Raw genomic sequence first — 17006 nt, 5'->3', positions numbered from 1 at the left:
TTTTGGGTTGACATATTGTGGTTTCCCTCAAGATGCACTGCCCTAGTGGTCTTTCCCTTTCTGTATAAGCCTTCCCTAGTTCCCTAGCTAATGCATCTCTTCCCTGGTATAGTACTGAAGAACATCGTAGCCCCTAGAGGTAGATTTTGGGGGTTCAAATCCTGCCACTTATTAGCTGTGTGGCTCTAGGCAGGTAACTTAACCTTTTGGTGCCTCAGCTTCCACATCTGTAAAATGGGGATAAAAACAATACCTACCCCATGGAGTTGCTGTAAGGGTTAAATGAGTTGATGCTTGTAAAGTATTTTAGCGCTGTGTCTGGCACATAAAGAATAAAGTACCCACTGTCCTTTTCACCTCTGTGAATCCTGCCCCACGTCTTCTTGCCCCTCCTCTCCTGGGAAGCCTTCCCCCAACCAGCAGAGCTCAAGGTGATTTCTCCCTTTCCAGATTCTATTGCAAATGGTCTGGGACTTCAATCATAGAATTGTACCTTAGGGAAAATCTCCTCTTATTATATTGATGAGGAAACTGAGTCTCAAAGATCAAATGGCAGAACCAGGACTTGAACCCAGGACTTTTTGAACTCTAAAATTAGCAGTTTCCAATGTACTCCATTTATAGTAGTATATACCTTTCTGTTCCCACACAGTAGCCAATACATATGCCTTGAAAAAAAAATATTAAAAGTATTCATCATGCTGCTATTTATAACAGTGAAAAATGGGGAGATGTTGATTTGAACAAATTTAAATAGATTTCTTTACCTTATGACTCTTCAGAGGCTTTAATAAGCTTATTTGCCTGCAAATCTGAAATGGGGGATTTGGTGTGCCAGGTTTCATAGATTTATTTGTCCACAGACCCTTTTTCTGACGAATGCTTTTTAGTTACCCACCATAACTTCTCTCCTGGCAACCCTCCAATGTCCAGTCCTATGGGTTCTCTCCAGTGAGCCTCTTGCTTTATCTCTCAACAGCATTTGGCTCCAGTCTGTTGTGTGTGCTGGTAACATGTCACATTTGCATTGAGGTTTGTGGAGCTGATGCTGAGGCAGGAAAGTTCAGGGATGCTGGCTTTGAGAAGGTGGCCAGGCAGTGACTGGAGGTTGAGGTCAGATTATCATTTCAGACCCACAGGCTAGTGAAGTTTGATCTTCTGGGAACGTTCTGGGATTCTTCCTTCTTAGGCCTTCAGCTGCCCCTTGACCTTGCTCACCATAGCTGAGTAAGTGGTCAGTGGGGAAGCCACACTAAGATGTACCAGCCAGCACCGACCAGCTAGCAGTTCAGGAAGGGCTCAGCTGCCCTGGGCTGGGGAATGCAGAGGGGAGAGCAGCTGGCGGGGACCTGCACTGGGTGCTAGCAGGCCGGCCCTGCTCTGAGTGCTTTGCTGCATAAACTCACTGTGGCCTCACAGCAGCCCCGTGTGCTAAGCCCAGGACACCGCGCACACAGAATGTCATTACCTGCCCAACACCACACATCTAGGAAGCAGCAGTGCCAGGATTTGATTCGAAACCCATGCCGCTGCCCTCCAAGGGTCTGAGGAGGTTGGAAAGAAAGAACAGACTAGAAGGAACCGCCAGGGTGTAGGTCAGGAAGCACCCGAAAGCAGTGCAGCTCTGCTGATAGGGGCACCTGCTCCCATCTTTTGCTCTCTGGCCTTCTCACCTCTCCCCACAGGCGGGAGAACGCCTGGGCCTCGAATGCAATGGGTTCCCATGGAGGCCCTGCGTCGTGGCCTCTGTGCTGGGATGGGGAGCCCCTGCACAGAGGTTTCTACCCTGAGTACCCAAAATGGGCTTGTGCTTTCGCAACAAGTTGGGGTTTCTAACGACCATGAGCTCGTCCTCTGTCCAGGGCCGGTCCCAGCTCGCGGGCCCTTCAGAAAGGTTTGAAGAAGGGACTGACATTGGGGTTTGGGGGCCCTAATTTCTCATTGTCTCTAGTTCTCACTCCCTTAAAATGCAAAGGGCCAGTGTTCCTGTTTTAGGGAGCATGTAGGGCATGTGCCACTGGGCATCCTGGGAAGGAGCGTGCCGACAGCCACAGTGGGCAGAGAGAGGGCAGGAGGGCAGGTTTAAATCCTGGGCCTTGAGGCCAGGGGCCCCAGGGACCTGTCCTGTCACAAGAAATAGTCCTGGATGCCAGCCAGCTGGAGCCCGGACACCTTCTCCCAGGCAGAGGCAGGGAGGAGATGGGGAGACGCCAGTGCCAGCCCAGCCCAGAGAGACCGAACCCAGAGTCCGGTTTGCAGCCGAGGATTAGGTCCACAATCCTCCCTGTGCCCGGGGGGGTGGGAGGCTGGGGCCACACAGGGATCCCAGTAGTGCCTGGATATCGCAAATCTGATATCCTGTCCTCAGGGTGCCCCTTGGCTTCTCCAAGGACACGCTCATCCCCTAACAACCGAGTCTCCCCTGGAGCCCAGATCGCGGTTCCTTTCTCCTCCTGGTGGTGCTGCCCTCACGCCCTCCCCATCCTGGTCCTGGAGAGGCGCCGTGCTCGCCGCTGCTGTAAAGCTCTTTGTGGCTCTTTGTGTGATTTAAGTAATTCCCACTAAAGTAATTCATTCTTTTCTGAATGACCCATAGGCTTGATCCTTCCAGGGCACATTTGCATTTCAAGTAAAGCATTTGTACAAACAGATTTAAGCGTTAATTGGTAGAATGAGGAGGCAATTATTTTTTGCTGGGGGGGTACTTTCCCAGGCCCTTCCCTGCCATCCCCTTCCCTCCCCAATGCAGGGAGGGTGTGGCTGGCATGTCCCAGGGGAGGCGTCTGTGTCAGGAGGAAGGGAGGAGATCAGTGGTTCCAACTGAAATTTTTTCACGGTGGGACCTAGACTCATCAACTTTTTATTTTCCCAAGGTTTGTTTTATTAGCACTGATTTCCTAACACTGTCATTTCACGGCACCAAAATACAAAGAGGGAGCTCATGTCAGTCTTCAGCTTTCTGAAAACGTAGTACATTATTCTTAGTTTTTTTCATTTTGCCCCAGACTAGTGAGAACCTCCCGGGGTGGGGGAGGGCTAGTGGTGAGAACCACCGACTGGTGGCCCCCCGAAGCCCTCCAACTCTCAAACACCAAGGCTTTCAGACACTGCAGTCACGCTGCATTAAAGATGCATTTTCAAATGTTAATAATTAATGTCAGTGTTAATTTATCATAGTTTCACATAACATTCTATAATGGAAATGACCCCAAGAGAGAGGATGGTAAAGGAGATTGAGGACCAGAGTAGAACAGAAGTGGGGATCAAGCGAGGGGGCAGGGTAGGTGCAGCAACCGCTCTTCCAAGCGAAGGTGGAAGATGTGTCCATCTTCCAGGACACTGGGGAAGAGTCTTGGGCTGCAGGAGACAGTTTTATAGTCTTGTCCCAGAGAGAGAGTGTGTGTGTGTGGGGGGGTGTGGGTGTGTGTGTGAGAGAGAGAGAGTGAGTGTGTGTGGGTGTGTGTGTGAGAGAGAGTGAGTGTGTGTGTGTGTGAGAGAGAGTGGGTGTGTGTGTGGGTGTGGGGGGGAGTGTGGGGGTGTGTGTGGGGGGGTGGGGGAGTGTGTGAGTGTGTGTGAGTGTGGGGGTGGTTGTGTGTGGGGGTGGGGTGTGCGTGAGAGTGTGTGCGTGTGTGTGTATGTGTGAGTGTGGATGTGGGTGAGTGTGGATGTGTGATAGTGAATGTGTGGGTGTGTGAGGTGTGTGGGAGTGTGTGGGTGTGAGTGGGTCTGTGAGTGTGGGTGTGGTTGTGTGTGGGGGTGGGGTGTGTGTGCATGCGTGTGTGTGTGAGAGTGTGTGTGGGTGTGGGAGTGTGGTTGTGTGTGGGTGTGTGTGAGTGTGTGTGTGGGTGTGAGCGTGTGTGGGTGTGAGTGGGTGTGTGGGATTGTGTGTGTTCGTGCGTGTGCGTGTGCATGTGTGCACACATGTGTGCACACATGTGTGTGTTCTATGGCTTGGCTTCCTGAACAGGTGCTGGTCAGCTGGCACCTATGCCTGATTTCCAAGCAAAGACACCCAGCGGAAAAGGCAGACGTCTTGGAGTGGGGCTGGGGCTGGGGAAGCAGTGGGAAGGACCGAGGCCCTGGCGCTCTAAGGGAGGGACCCTTCTGTTCCAGCCTGGGCCTGGTTTCTCACAAACCGCCCAACATGGTCCCCTCAGCCTAACCAGGAGGCTTAGCTCCCCGGTGTTTCTCGTTGCCGTTGCAGGTGTGTGCGGCTGCTGCGGTGCCCTGCGCCCCAGGTACAAAAGGCTGGTGGACAACATCTTCCCTGAGGATCCCGAGGTGGGTCACGTCTCCTGCCGCCAGCACGCCTCTCACCACCTCACCCCATCCAGGGCCCTGGGGGCTGCTCCGAGGGAAGGCAGGCCCCGGGGCTCACTCAGACACACCGAAACCACGGCCACGGCCCCATCGGTGACCAGAGGCAGCTGGGAGCCTGAAGGCTGAGGAGCTTTGGACCCCTCTGAAGGCAGGATCTGTAGAGGGCTCTGGAAATGTGTCTTGGTGTGCTCGGTGCTTCTGGCCACTGCTGAGCATTTTCTTCACTCATGTCTCTCTGGGTGATAGTTCCTTGAGCCACTAACTCTGAATGGTACTATTTCCCTGTTGTCAGGTGTGAGAATTTCCCTTCTTGGGTTTTGGCTCTGGAGCTCGTGTCTTCTCCACGCTCCCTCTGGTATCTGCCAGGTGTCAGGTGGGCACAGGGGACACCTGGCTTCTTGGTTTCCAAGCTGCCACTCTACGGTCAGGCTGCATTATGGGTTATGTGGTTTCGGAAAGGGTCTGACGTACTTGACTTCTTTTCTGGAAATCAATGACCTCTTCTTGATAGGCAGTGGAGGGTCACATTTCCAGCATCCTCTGGACATTTCCCTGAAAGCTGCAGAGCTGCCTTCTTCCTGTTCACGTCTTGATGTTGGATATCCAATACGTTTTAATTCTGCATTGCTTTCATTGAAGACTTGTCATCCATTCATATACACACATATACACACACACATATATACTTTCATGTACATACACATATACATATGTAAATACATATAGTGTACACATGCACACACATATGTACATTTATATCACTGACTATTTTTGCTTATAGCCATCACACTTTGGGTGAAATTGTGAGTTCCTGGAGAGCAGGGTCTATGTTTTAATCATCTATAGATCCCCAAAACCCACATGTGTGTGTCGCATACATGATTGGCACTCTGGTAAATGTTGATTAAGTTGAATGACCATTTACCTTTAGACTTGAACTCTTCTAGCCATCGCATGGCCACAGTGAGGATAATCTGTCTTTTACAGGATGGCCTGGTGAAGACCAACATGGAGAAGCTGACCTTCTACGCCCTGTCAGCTCCAGAAAAGCTCGATCGCATTGGCGCCTACCTCTCTGAGAGGCTCATCCGTGACGTGGGTCGTCATCGATATGGGTAAGTAGTATGGGAGGGTGGAGAGAGATTTGAAGAAACTATATATTTTCAGGGCAAAACATAGGGTCCTTTTATTTATTTATTTTTGGCTGCTTTGGGTCTTCTTTGATGTGCACGGGCTTTCTCTAGTTGCTGTGAGCAGGGGCTACTCTTTGTTGCGGTGCACGAGCTTCTCATTGTGATGGCTTCTCTTGTTTCGGAACGCGGGCTCTAGGTGCACGGGCTTCAGTAGTTGTGGCACGCGGGCTCAGGAGTTGTGGCTCGTGGGCTCTAGAGCGCAGGCTCAGTAGTTGTGGCGCACGGGGTTAGTTGCTCTGCGACACGTGGGGTCTTCCCGGACCAGGGATGGAACCTGTGTCTCCTGTATTGGCAGGCGGATTCTCAACCACTGCGCCACCAGGGAAGTCCCAGCGTCCTTTTAAGAAATGATAATAGACTGGATTGTTGAACAGCCTGAGAAGATGGGGACTGGGAGTGAGGAGTGGGTTCCCTGTGCTTTTCCAAAGGGTAAAATGTGACGCTGTTGCCAAGATTTGGGAAGAAGCGGGTGTTGGCTTCCTAGGAGCACCTCTGTTAACCTCCATTTACCCCCATGTCTCTATCCAGAAGCCCTCATACACCACTGAACACAGAATGTGCCGTTATTCTCATCAAACCCACCCTGCCTCATTCAGCTTACTCTCTTAAAAAGCAAGGAGGGACTTCCCTGGTGGTCCAGTGGTTAAGACGCCGCCCTACCACTGCAGGGGGCACGGATTCCATCCCTGGCGGGGGAACTAAGATCCCGCATGCCGTGTGGTGTGGCCAAAAATAAATAAATTTTTTTTAAAAAAGCAAGGAGGAACCATCTACATTCTAGTGGGAAAGCAAGGTTAGGGGTAATTTGTCCCTTAAAAAAACACTTAGGGACTTCCCTGGTGGTCCAGTGGTAAAGAATCTGCCTTCCAATGCAGGAGACGTGGGTTCGACCCCTGGTGGGGAAACTAAGATCCCACATGGCACAGGGCAACTAAGCCCGTGTGCCACAACTACTGAGCTCATGCGCCTCAACTAGAGAGCCGGTGTGCCGCAAACTACAGAGCCCACGCAGTCTGGAACCCGCGCGCCGCAACTAGAGAGAAGCCCACGCGCCGCAATGAAAAATCCCACATGGCACAACGAAGATCCCGAGTGCCGCAGCAAAGACCCAACGCAGCCAAATAAATAAATAAATATTTTTTTTAAAAAGTTATGTAACTTGATTTAAAAAAAAATACACTTAAGTGAAGTATTTATCTGTCTTCTAGGAGGGAAGGACTTGCTGCATTTAGAAGAGAGAGGAATCTTAAAGAAAATGACTGATCAATAGATTTTTTTAAATTAATTTATTTATTTTATTTATTTTTGGCTGTATGGGGTCTTCGTTGCTCCGTGCGGGCTTTCTCTAGTTGTGGCAAGCGGGGGCTACTCTTTGTTGCAGTATGCGGGCTTCTCATTGCGGTGGCTTCTTCTGTTGTGGAGCACAGGCTCTAGGCGCACAGGCTTCAGTAGTTGTGGCATGTGGCTCAGTAGTTGTGGCTCGCAAGCTCTAGAGCGCAGGCTCAGTAGTTGTGGCGCACGGGCTTAGTTGCTCCACTGCATGTGGGATCTTCCCAGACCAGGGCTCGAACCCGTGTCGCCTGCATCAGGCAGATTCTTAACCACTGCGCCACCAGGGAAGTCCCTGATCAATAGATTTAACAGCCAAATATGTAGATTGAAATACTAAGATACCACCTTCACTTATCAAATTGATTTTTTAAAAAAAAGTATATATAATTTCCGGTGTTAACCCAAGGATGGCAAAATGAGAGGCATTTTCATACTTTTCTAGAATGAGTGCAAATTGGTTGAAGCTTTCTAGAAAGTAATTTTGAAATATATGTCAAGAGCTTCAAAAACACTTATGCCCTTTGATCCAGTAATTCCATTTCTATTCATCTATCCCACCTTATCAATCTTATCTATAATCTAACTTTACATACAGAGATGTTCATTATGGTAATTTTTATAATATTGAAAAGATGGAAGTAACTTAAATGCCCAACTAGAGGAGAATAGTAAATTATGGTGTTTATCGCTTCAGGAAATGTTACCTAGTCAATAAAAATGATGTTTATAAACATACTTTCCACATAATATGGAAAATGCCATAAGTAAATGAAAAATAGAATACATACTTATATACACAGTACTTAAATCAAGTTAAAAACAATAACAAATCTCAATGCCTGGAAAATACAGTAAAAATAAATATGCCAAAATATTGAGTACTCAATATTTTGTGAAAATGTGGCTGGGGTTTTTGGTTTCTATCTACATTTTTGTGTTTCCTAAATATTATCTATTGAGCATGTATTACTTCTTCAATGAAAAAAGTCAATGGCAGGACATACCATATTTTTTACGCTACCGTCATGCCACAATCTGGAGTGGGGCTGGATGTAAAGAGAGCTTTAAGATGTCCCTGGTGGCACGGCTGTTGGAGCAAAGGGAAGGGTAGATCTAGGGCAGTTGTTCCTAAGTCCCATTGGTTCTGTTCTCTATGAAGCCTTTTATGTCCATCCTCTACTTTCCTCTGCTCCTACCTTTCTCCTGATGCAGGCTCCGGATTATGGCAGTGGCCTTGAAAATTGTCTCCCTCCTTCCCATCTTTCCTGTACTGGCCCTTCCAGATCAACACTATGATCTTCAAAACACAGACCAAGCTATACTTTCCTGGCTTCTTTAGCGTACAATCCAAGGTCTCAGCTTGATTTCTGGGCTCCTCCACTACCTGCCCCCAACTTACCTTTAACCCAGCCACACCTGCCACAGCTGCCACACCTGCCCCACACTACTAGCTGGACTAGCTGACCATCCCCCCTGGCTTTCTGGCCTCTGAGCCTTTGCAGTGATCTCTCCCCTGGACGCTCTTTCCCCCACTACTACCATCCATCAGCCCCATCACCCTCCAAGGTCCCTTCCTCCTGGTGAGGAAGGTGGAGTGAGAACCAGAGTGTAAAGATCTGCATTGTGCTGACAGCGTATAGAGGTCCACACCTCCACAGGAGCCACCAGCCACGCTTACATCAAGCTATCCCTGGTATAAAAGCAAGACCGGAAACAATTCATTTCTATGATCCCTTTCTATAATAAAATTAGGTTACACGCTCAGGAAAAAGGGCATGAATATAATGAACATGCTGATTATATAAATCGCCTTGACATTTTATAAAGCAGGCTCAAGCAAGTAAAAATGACTTTATCCTAGACTGAACCTGAAACTAATATGCAAGCAATACCATTAAACATTTAATACTAATTTTTCCTGCCCTCTCTGCAGCGATGGTTCTCTCAGTAAAAAATGTCCTGTAGCCAGCAGAGCCACTTAGAAACATTCCACTGCCCTTAGAACTGCAACTCAAAATTGGTATCGTTCTGTTAAAAATAGCCATTGCAGCATCTAAGTATTTAAAGCCTTGACGGCCTCACTGGGGGCTCTAATCACAAATATTCGGAGAAGAAAAATCTGTTAGATCTGTTCTCCTGTTCTCTCTCCTCTCCCTCCCCGTCTTTCCTTACCCAATGCCACATTCATCATCATTGTCCTAATCACTGATGGCAGCTTTGGAAGAGCGAAATATTTACCTGCAGACAGTCCGAGGAGCTGTCTCCCTACCATCATGCAGGTGTCTGTGTTTATGGTTTGACCATGTGGACGTGAACCTTGGGTGTTGGACCCAGTGGCAGATCCACCCTCCTCTGCTCGTATGTGTTTAGCATCAAGGGTGATAACCAAATGTGGGCAGAGAGAGGATAAGATACGAATTTCAAGGTATTGCTCCTCAGTGTGGGCCATAATGGGCAGTGATGTGCAGAGCAGCAAAAAGTGAGAATTCTTCATATTTTTCTCCTTCCAGTTCAGCCCAACTGCTAGAACACCCCTAGAAACTGGAGAGCAAGGGAGGTAACGGCGGTGCTGGGTGAGATTCAGGGTCAGCTGACAATGACCATGGAGCAATGACCATGTTCAGAAGGCCACATTAGAATCTGTCAGGTTCCCCAGTGCCTGGAGGATGGAGACGCCCATGCCAAAGAGGGGTGGGCTACTCCCTGTGGAGACTGACCCTGGAGCTGACCTGGTGGGGCTCCCAAGAGATACACTGTCCCCAGAAGGACCCTGAACCTGGTTGGAGGACGGAGCTGACCCTTCAGACAGAGATGTCACAGGTTCCTACTAGATGAGGAGGTTCATCCTTCCCTCCCTTGGCTGAGGTCAACCCCTACTTCTGGCTCCTAAAACCCAGAAGTTTCTGTCCAGCAGTGGGGACATGACTAAATACATTCAGACTGCCTAGAATAAGAGGTTCTTTGTCAAGGCTCTTTGAGTGATTCTTGGGCAATGACTGGCCCTGCTAAAGCTGCCCCCTCTCTCTGTGTGCTGGTTCCCATCTCTGACCCTAGATCTGCTTTCCTCTCCAACCAAGTCTGGTTCTCAGACTTTGACTGCCAGTTCCTCCTTTCCTGGAGGCTCCTAAGCCCACTCCTGACTGAGTGGAAGGTGTTCAAGCAGAACACCTGCTTTTTCAAGCCTGTTCTGAAATTCAATTCAAGGTATTTCCTGCCTCACTCCTAAGCACCAGGCCCCCTGTGTATTTTCCTCACTTGTTATAATTCACCTTCTGCTTTGGTTGGCCCATGACCCTGAGTTCCTGTTGTTATAACCTGCTGAGTAGCCTCTCCTGACCTCAGTTGCTGCCTGTGAACCCCAATCCATCCCAGATTCCTTGAGTTCTGCTTTCTTCACCTACTGGGAAGCCCTACTAGTGGATCCAAGATCCTTGGTCATCACCTGCTGCTGTGGTCCGTGCCCTGCTCTTGCCTTCTCCCTTGGGCCCCTGTGGTGGGCTAGTCCTCACCAGCTCCTTTCTTCCCCATCCTGTTCCAACTACCCAGTCAGGCCAGTTTCTTTTTTTTTTTTTTTTTTAATTTAATTTATTTTTGGCTGTGTTGGGTCTTCGTTGCTGCGCGCGGGCTTTTCTAGTTGCAGAGAGCGGGGGCTACCCTTCATTGTGATGCGCGGGCTTCTCATTGCGGTGGCTTCTCTTGTTGCGGAGCACGGGCTCTAGGTGCGCGGGCTTCAGTAGTTGTGGCTCGCGGGCTCTAGAGCGCAGGCTCAGTAGTTGTGGCACACGGGCTTAGTTGCTCCGCGGCATGTGGGATCTTCCCGGACCAGGGCTTGAACCCGTGTTCCCCGCATTGGCAGGCAGATTCTTTTTTTTTTTTTTTTAAATAACATTTAACTTTTTATTTATTTATTTTTTTAAAAATTTATTTATGGCTGTGTTGGGTCTTCGTTTCTGTGCAAGGGCTTTCTCTAGTTGCGGCAAGCGGGGACCACTCTTCATCGCGGTGCGCGGGCCTCTCACTACCGCAGTCTCTCTTGTTGCGGAGCACACGCTCCAGACGCGCAGGCTCAGTAGTTGTGGCTCATGGGCCTCGTTGCTCCGCGGCATGTGGGATCTTCCCAGACCAGGGCTCGAGCCCGTGTCCCCTGCATTGGCAGGCAGATTCTCAACCACTGCACCACCAGGGAAGCCTGGCAGGCAGATTCTTAACCACTGCGCCACCAGGGAAGCCCAGGCCAGTTTCTCAGACCTATTATTACACTGGACTCCTTTCAGGATACCAAGCCCAGAACAGATCTCTGCTGAGACTAACCTATTTGGCCCCAGTCCTATTAAGTGGACATTACCCTGAGAAGCCCGTGCTCTATTCCCTTTGAAAGTATAGACTTAATGGATAAGATGTACCCAGGAAGGTTATGATAAGATAGGACCAACGCAGCGAGCAGGAGGTTCCAAAGCCCATTGACTTCTAATCTTCTAAGATACTTTGAAAAGTTCAAGTTCGCAATTATAATCCTTCCATCCTTAGTGTTGGGATCAAAGATGGGGATTGAAGGAGTGTGTATTCAGAGAACTAGGCCTTAAACTTTCTTACTTTTCTGTTTCACTTCTACCATAATTTTCACTTTCCATCAAAATTTCCACTCCTGGTCAGTAGCCAATTTTTTTTTTTTTTTTCTGGCTAGCAAAGGATGGTTTTCCTTATCAGGATTTTCTGGGAATTTTTTTACAGGAAAGGGAAAAACAGCAATCTAAGCTCTGGGGTTTGGGAGGCCTTCTGGTTTCTTCTCTTGCCAAACCCCACCCCGCCCCTTCCTTTCCCTCATTTAAACTCTATAAAATAATGGTGAAACCCTTCATGCAGAAGGATGCTGGGATGATTCATAGAAGAAGAGAATTCCATGCTGCCTGCTCCCATTTCCCATCCGCCATGTTTGGTTGCCAGAATGTGTTCAGGTTTCTCTGCAGGGAAAACCTGTCCCTTTGGAAGGGCCCCGGCCCAGACTGCTTCCCCAACCCTGCAGGAATCAGTCTGCTTCACGGCCTATACAGTGGACCCGGAACATGCCAGGCCTGGGTCTGCAAGGCACGACAGGTATGCTGAACTGTGGCTGTGACATCCTGTGAAGGGCAAGGCTATCGAGGACCGGCGGGCCCTCCAGAGCAGGAGGGATGTGGCTCTAGTTCACCAAAGGAGCCCAAACACCCAATGCTGCCTTTGTACTTGAAAGACGCTCTGTAGGTAAGAGCATGACCAGATCCATTTGTGAATGTGCCCAGAGACAGCTATTTGATGATATTTAATAATATTTTAATTTAATAATATTAAACAATAATAATAGCTGACTCAGTTCATATAGATAAAAGAAATAAACATTTTACAAAAGTGAGAAGGAAAGTTTCAGAGTAGAGAGGCTGTTTTACTTATGGCTGTTTGGTAAAGAAGTTAGGGCAAGGGTACTGAAGAAATGGTGACTGATGTCTTTAAAAAAGGACATTTAGAAAACGTCATGACTGCTGTTACTTTTATACACATGGATTTGCAAAGCTGGCTTATGTGTGAGGCAGTTCAGATGCACAATGTCTGAAACTGAGTGGCTGCCACGAGAGCTTTGTGGAGCTTTGTGTTGTGGTTTTGTAGTATCTTCAGAAATCATCCTATAGTCATGCTTCCTGTGCATTCTTTTTATTTAACCAAACTCTGTTTTAAAACAAAAACAAAGACTAGCTAATCAAGAGTTTTGTACTATCTGCCTAACCTTCAAAGAGATATGATTTGGATCAAAACATAAAGGATAAATCTTTTAATTCATCCCCTATTATATACACGGCATATAAACCTGACACTAGGCAGCTTTTTTTTTTTTTTTAATTTGTATTTTTTTTTTGGCTGCTTCGGGTCTTAGTTGTGGCACACGGGATCTTCGTTGTGGCACGCGGGGTCTTTCGTTGTGGCGCGTGGGCTCAGTAGCTGCAGCGTGAGGGCTTAGTTGCCTGCAGTACGTGGGATCTTAGTTACCCGACCAGGGATCGAACCAGTGTGCCCTGCATTGGAAGGCGGATTCTTAACCACTGGACCACCAGAGAAGTCCCTCTAGGCAGCTTCTTAAAAGGAGGACTTTTGCTACTTGCTTTGACTTAAGAGGCATCAGGCTGACTCCTTAGCACCCAGGTAGGTTTGGAGTTCTCCACTCACTCCACCTTGCTTGCATTTTGTTTGCATCAGGAAGTACTTCCTGTGTTCCACATGGCTCTATGAGTAGAGGGATCGCCACCCTGTAATGGGCACACGAGCCACACTCCGAGTACACGGAGTCTGCCTGATCTCCCCTCTTGCAGGATGGAGTCGTGTTCAGCCCTTACTTCTCTTTCCTGTGAGGGCAGTGCCTTGAGTTGCTTTGGATTGCTCAGGATTCACTTTTATTTGTGCCCTCAAGTTTCTAAAGCACTCCTAAACCTGATTATCAGATACTTGTGTTATTTAGGGTATAAAGAGACTTGAAAATACAATGGCTCCAGCAATACGGAAATATTTTTTCTCTCTCTCTCATGCAATAGTCCAGTCTGGGTTGGTGGGCTCTGCTCCGTGAGGTCATCCGGGGCTTTCACCTCTGGCCATCCATTTGCTGCCACTCTGCAGCCAGCAGGAAGAGGGAAGAGAGGACCCGGAGGATAATCCTGTCTTTTAAGCAAGCAGTGCTGACGTTGCTTGCATCACTCCCTCTCATTTTAACGGCAACATGTAAGTCATGCGGCCTCACCTAGCAGCAGGAGAGGCTGGGAAATGTTCCCAGCGAGCAGCCACAGCTCAGCTAAACTTCTAAATGACTAGTGAAAAGGGCAAAAATAGATTCCAGGGGAGACATTTAGCATTCTGCCCCAGACACCTAACTCCTTAATGAAAACTGTAAAGATTTTAACCAGAAGAGTTTTGCAGAGTCTCCCTTATTAGAAGTTAAAAGATAACCTTTCTCTATGAATGTCTGCCTTGCTTTCTTTAGAATGCAAATGCTTGGTAAGTAGGGGGTGTATCTTTCATGAGGTGCCTTACCTGACCATATGCTCATTATGTCACTATCGTGGAACGAATGTTGGGTTTGAGCTTAGATGTGTATTCCTGATTCTCAGTAGGAATTTGATTTGTGACCTTTTTCTTGGGATTTAAGAGAGGCATTGAAGAAGACAGTAATTGGGGGTTGTCCTGCAAAGGCTAGTCTGGAAAGGATTGGGCATTTTTATTTTTTATTTTATTTTATTTTTTTGGCCACGCTGCAAGGCTTGTGGGAGTCTTAGTTCCCCAACCAGGGATTGATCCCGGGCCATCAGCAGTGAAAGCGCAGAGTCCTAACCACTGGATCACCAGGGAATTCCCAGGGCTGGGTATTTTTAGCATGGAGAAGAGAAGAACATGGTAAATGAGATTGTTGTTTTCATGTGGTTGAAGGGCTGGCAGGTAGGAGAAGATTCAGCTCTCTTTTTTGCTGCTTCTAAAAGTAGAATTGTGAATAAAGGATAGAGGTTATTAGGGTTTGCTTGAAATATAAAGAGGTGTTCATTTGGTTGTCAAAAAATGGGATGGGCAGCTCTTCACCGTTGGATGTCGTGTGTTCCTAGTTTGTGAAAATATTCACTCGGGTTTTAGTCTTTAGAATAATTAAGTAGTTAGAGACTTAGAATTGACACAGAGCACCTTCTTCATAAGGAGAAAAGAATTTTCATTCTGTGTCTATCTTATTCTCCATGAGGTAAAAATGCTCCCTGGGCAAGCTGAGTGTCATTCAAACATGGTAACTCTGTCAACCATATTGTTTGAGTAGTACTTCATTATAGAACTCCTGAGGTCTTCAAATACTAAAATTGCAATTTTATGTTCCTTAACATTTGCAGTTGGCTGGTCCTCAGGCCCATTTCAGATTCTTCATAAACTTTCTTCATTAAGTTCTTTGCTTCCTCCCCACTAGAGCCTCTTTCCTTCTTTGGAACCCTCGTGGGATGTCATTTTTTTTGGTAACATTTCTTATTTTCCCTTTAGAGGAGATATCTGTGTATTTATCTTATCCCTCCCACTCTATGCTCCTTAAGTTAAAGGACTTCTTCATCCTTACACCCCTGCACTGACGAGGACAGTGTCAACAAACACGTCTTGACTTTGATTGAGTAATTCTCTGACCTCACTGGGTTTGAGTTCAGAAGCTGCTCTCCTGGGCATCAATTCTTTCTGCTTGTATTTCCTCATGAAATGGTATACCTCGTCTGTCCTCACGTTCATGTTATTCATAAAATAAGGGGCTGGATGAATTCATCTCTAGGCTCCCTTCCAGCTCTGCTTCATTCTGCTTCTCAGGGCTGGGCTGGAGTGAGCACTTGTTGGAACAACTGTCCAGTCATCAGCAACCTGGGGAAGAGCTGCGTTAGCTGGCTGCTGCCCAGGTGGTCACTGCACTGCCATCTAGATCGCCCCAGTCATGCAGTGGGGGCGGAACAGGCGTGAGGCTGAGTGATGGCAATGGTGCTGCTTTCCCCAGGTACGTGTGCATCGCCATGGAGGCGCTGGACCAGCTGCTCATGGCCTGCCACTGCCAGAGCATCAACCTCTTCGTGGAGAGTTTCCTCAAGATGGTGGCCAAGCTGCTTGAGTCTGAGAAGCCCAACCTGCAGATCCTTGGCACCAACTCGGTAAGGAGGCCCAAGGGGCTTTGGAAGTGGGAATGGTGGGGAGGGGGTGTAGAACCTCCGGGTCAGCATTGTTACGATCCATTCCTATTTGGTTTCTGACTTTTAAAAATGATTTTTCCCTTAAATAAGTTTAGGTGAGGCCCCAATAGATGTAAAAATAGAGAGGGAGGTATTTCTTTGAGAGCAGGGGGTAGCCAGTGCCCTCAAAGCTTGGCCCCTGACTCCATGGGGCATACTTTGAAAGCTGTCCAGGTTGTGCTTCTTTCGAAGACAGAATAAACTGATGTTCACAGGACAGAGGGATCAGATAAGTGGGAAGATCACAGGGAAGCAGGAAACAGGGCTTCTGGCTTAGTTCTGCCCTCTCCTAGCTGGGTAACCTCGAGCGGGTTATCTTTCATGAGCCTGGCTTCTCACTGATACCCAGAGTGGCTTGAACTCAGTCCATGCTTTGTAATGTAACTGGTCTCAGTACAAGTGGCTGCTATCATGAGGGCTTATGGTTTTGGGAGAGAAGAGCTATCAGGTGTGTCAAGAACTCCCAGCTTCGTATGTATCTAACATACTTGAATATCCCGGTTGTTCTCTTCCATTTCTTGCTCTCTCTCTATTCCTTCCCCTTCAGGGAATACTTTCAGCTCCAGGTCTTCAAGCAGCTTGGTGTTAAAAGCCCTGACATGCAACTATTTTACAAATATCACCAGGACAAAAAAAAAAAAAAGTTTAAGGTTTGCCTTCTTAGCCTTCCCAACCTGACTTTTCTGAATGTTTATTGCACAGGTCACAGCTGCTTTCCTGTTCTACTTAAGTTGATTTAACCAGAAGATAGTCTTTCAACTCTTCTTTCAAAGACCAAAACTAACAACGTATTCCCCTCTTTCCTCTCTCTGTGAGCCAGCTGCCTTTGATAAATTACATATACAGTAGCTGAGGGTAAATTCTTTTGTCATGTTGCCCTGGCAACAGCTTCAGTTACTGTTTCACTTGCCCTGTTTAAGATAACTATAGTCTAGAAGAGAACATGTACATGGAAACTAAACCAGTCATCAATGCATCCAGAGGGTATCTCCCCAGGGGTCGGCGGGGGAGACAGAAGCATGTGGCCGCCAGCTCTAGCGGTCCCTACATCACATCCTGGCCTAGGGTAGGCATTTTGTTAGCTACAGCCTTGAAAATTCAGAATCCTGCAAATTCCTAGATTCCGCATCACAGTGAGTCACAGTATTAGCAAGAAAGCAGTTGACTAATGATTACCGTACTGCAGACAATAGAGATTGTATAAGGAGAGGTGCTTATAAGTAAGTTGAGTCAGATAATTGCAATAGATTCAGAGTTCAGCTTCAGAGGCAGGCTTTGCTAGCGGTGTCCCTCAGCCAGATGCTCTTTCCAGCTCTCTAAGCCTGGGACCTTCTCTCTCTTTCTTTCTTCATCCTTAATGGATCTTTATCCAGCTTGTACTTGAACACCCCAAGGACTGAAGCTATGG

General features: G+C 47.7%; 1 protein-coding gene across 3 annotated transcripts in view; it reads left to right on the top strand.

Annotated features, from left to right (window-relative positions):
* EFR3B (EFR3 homolog B) overlaps positions 1-17006 on the top strand; it is an 88531-nt gene that overhangs the window by 32382 nt on the left and 39143 nt on the right. For all 3 annotated transcript variants that reach the window (XM_057558699.1, XM_057558698.1, XM_057558697.1), the window contains exons 2-4: positions 4205-4281; positions 5308-5435; positions 15370-15520. In XM_057558699.1, coding sequence (XP_057414682.1) covers positions 4205-4281; positions 5308-5435; positions 15370-15520 — 356 coding nt within the window. The remainder of the gene's footprint in view (positions 1-4204; positions 4282-5307; positions 5436-15369; positions 15521-17006) is intronic.

The sequence above is a fragment of the Balaenoptera acutorostrata genome, chromosome 12, assembly GCF_949987535.1.
Source record: "Balaenoptera acutorostrata chromosome 12, mBalAcu1.1, whole genome shotgun sequence".
Lineage (NCBI taxonomy): Eukaryota > Metazoa > Chordata > Mammalia > Artiodactyla > Balaenopteridae > Balaenoptera > Balaenoptera acutorostrata.
Note: the sequence above shows the minus strand (reverse complement) of the source record. Positions and strands in the feature narration are given on the sequence as shown.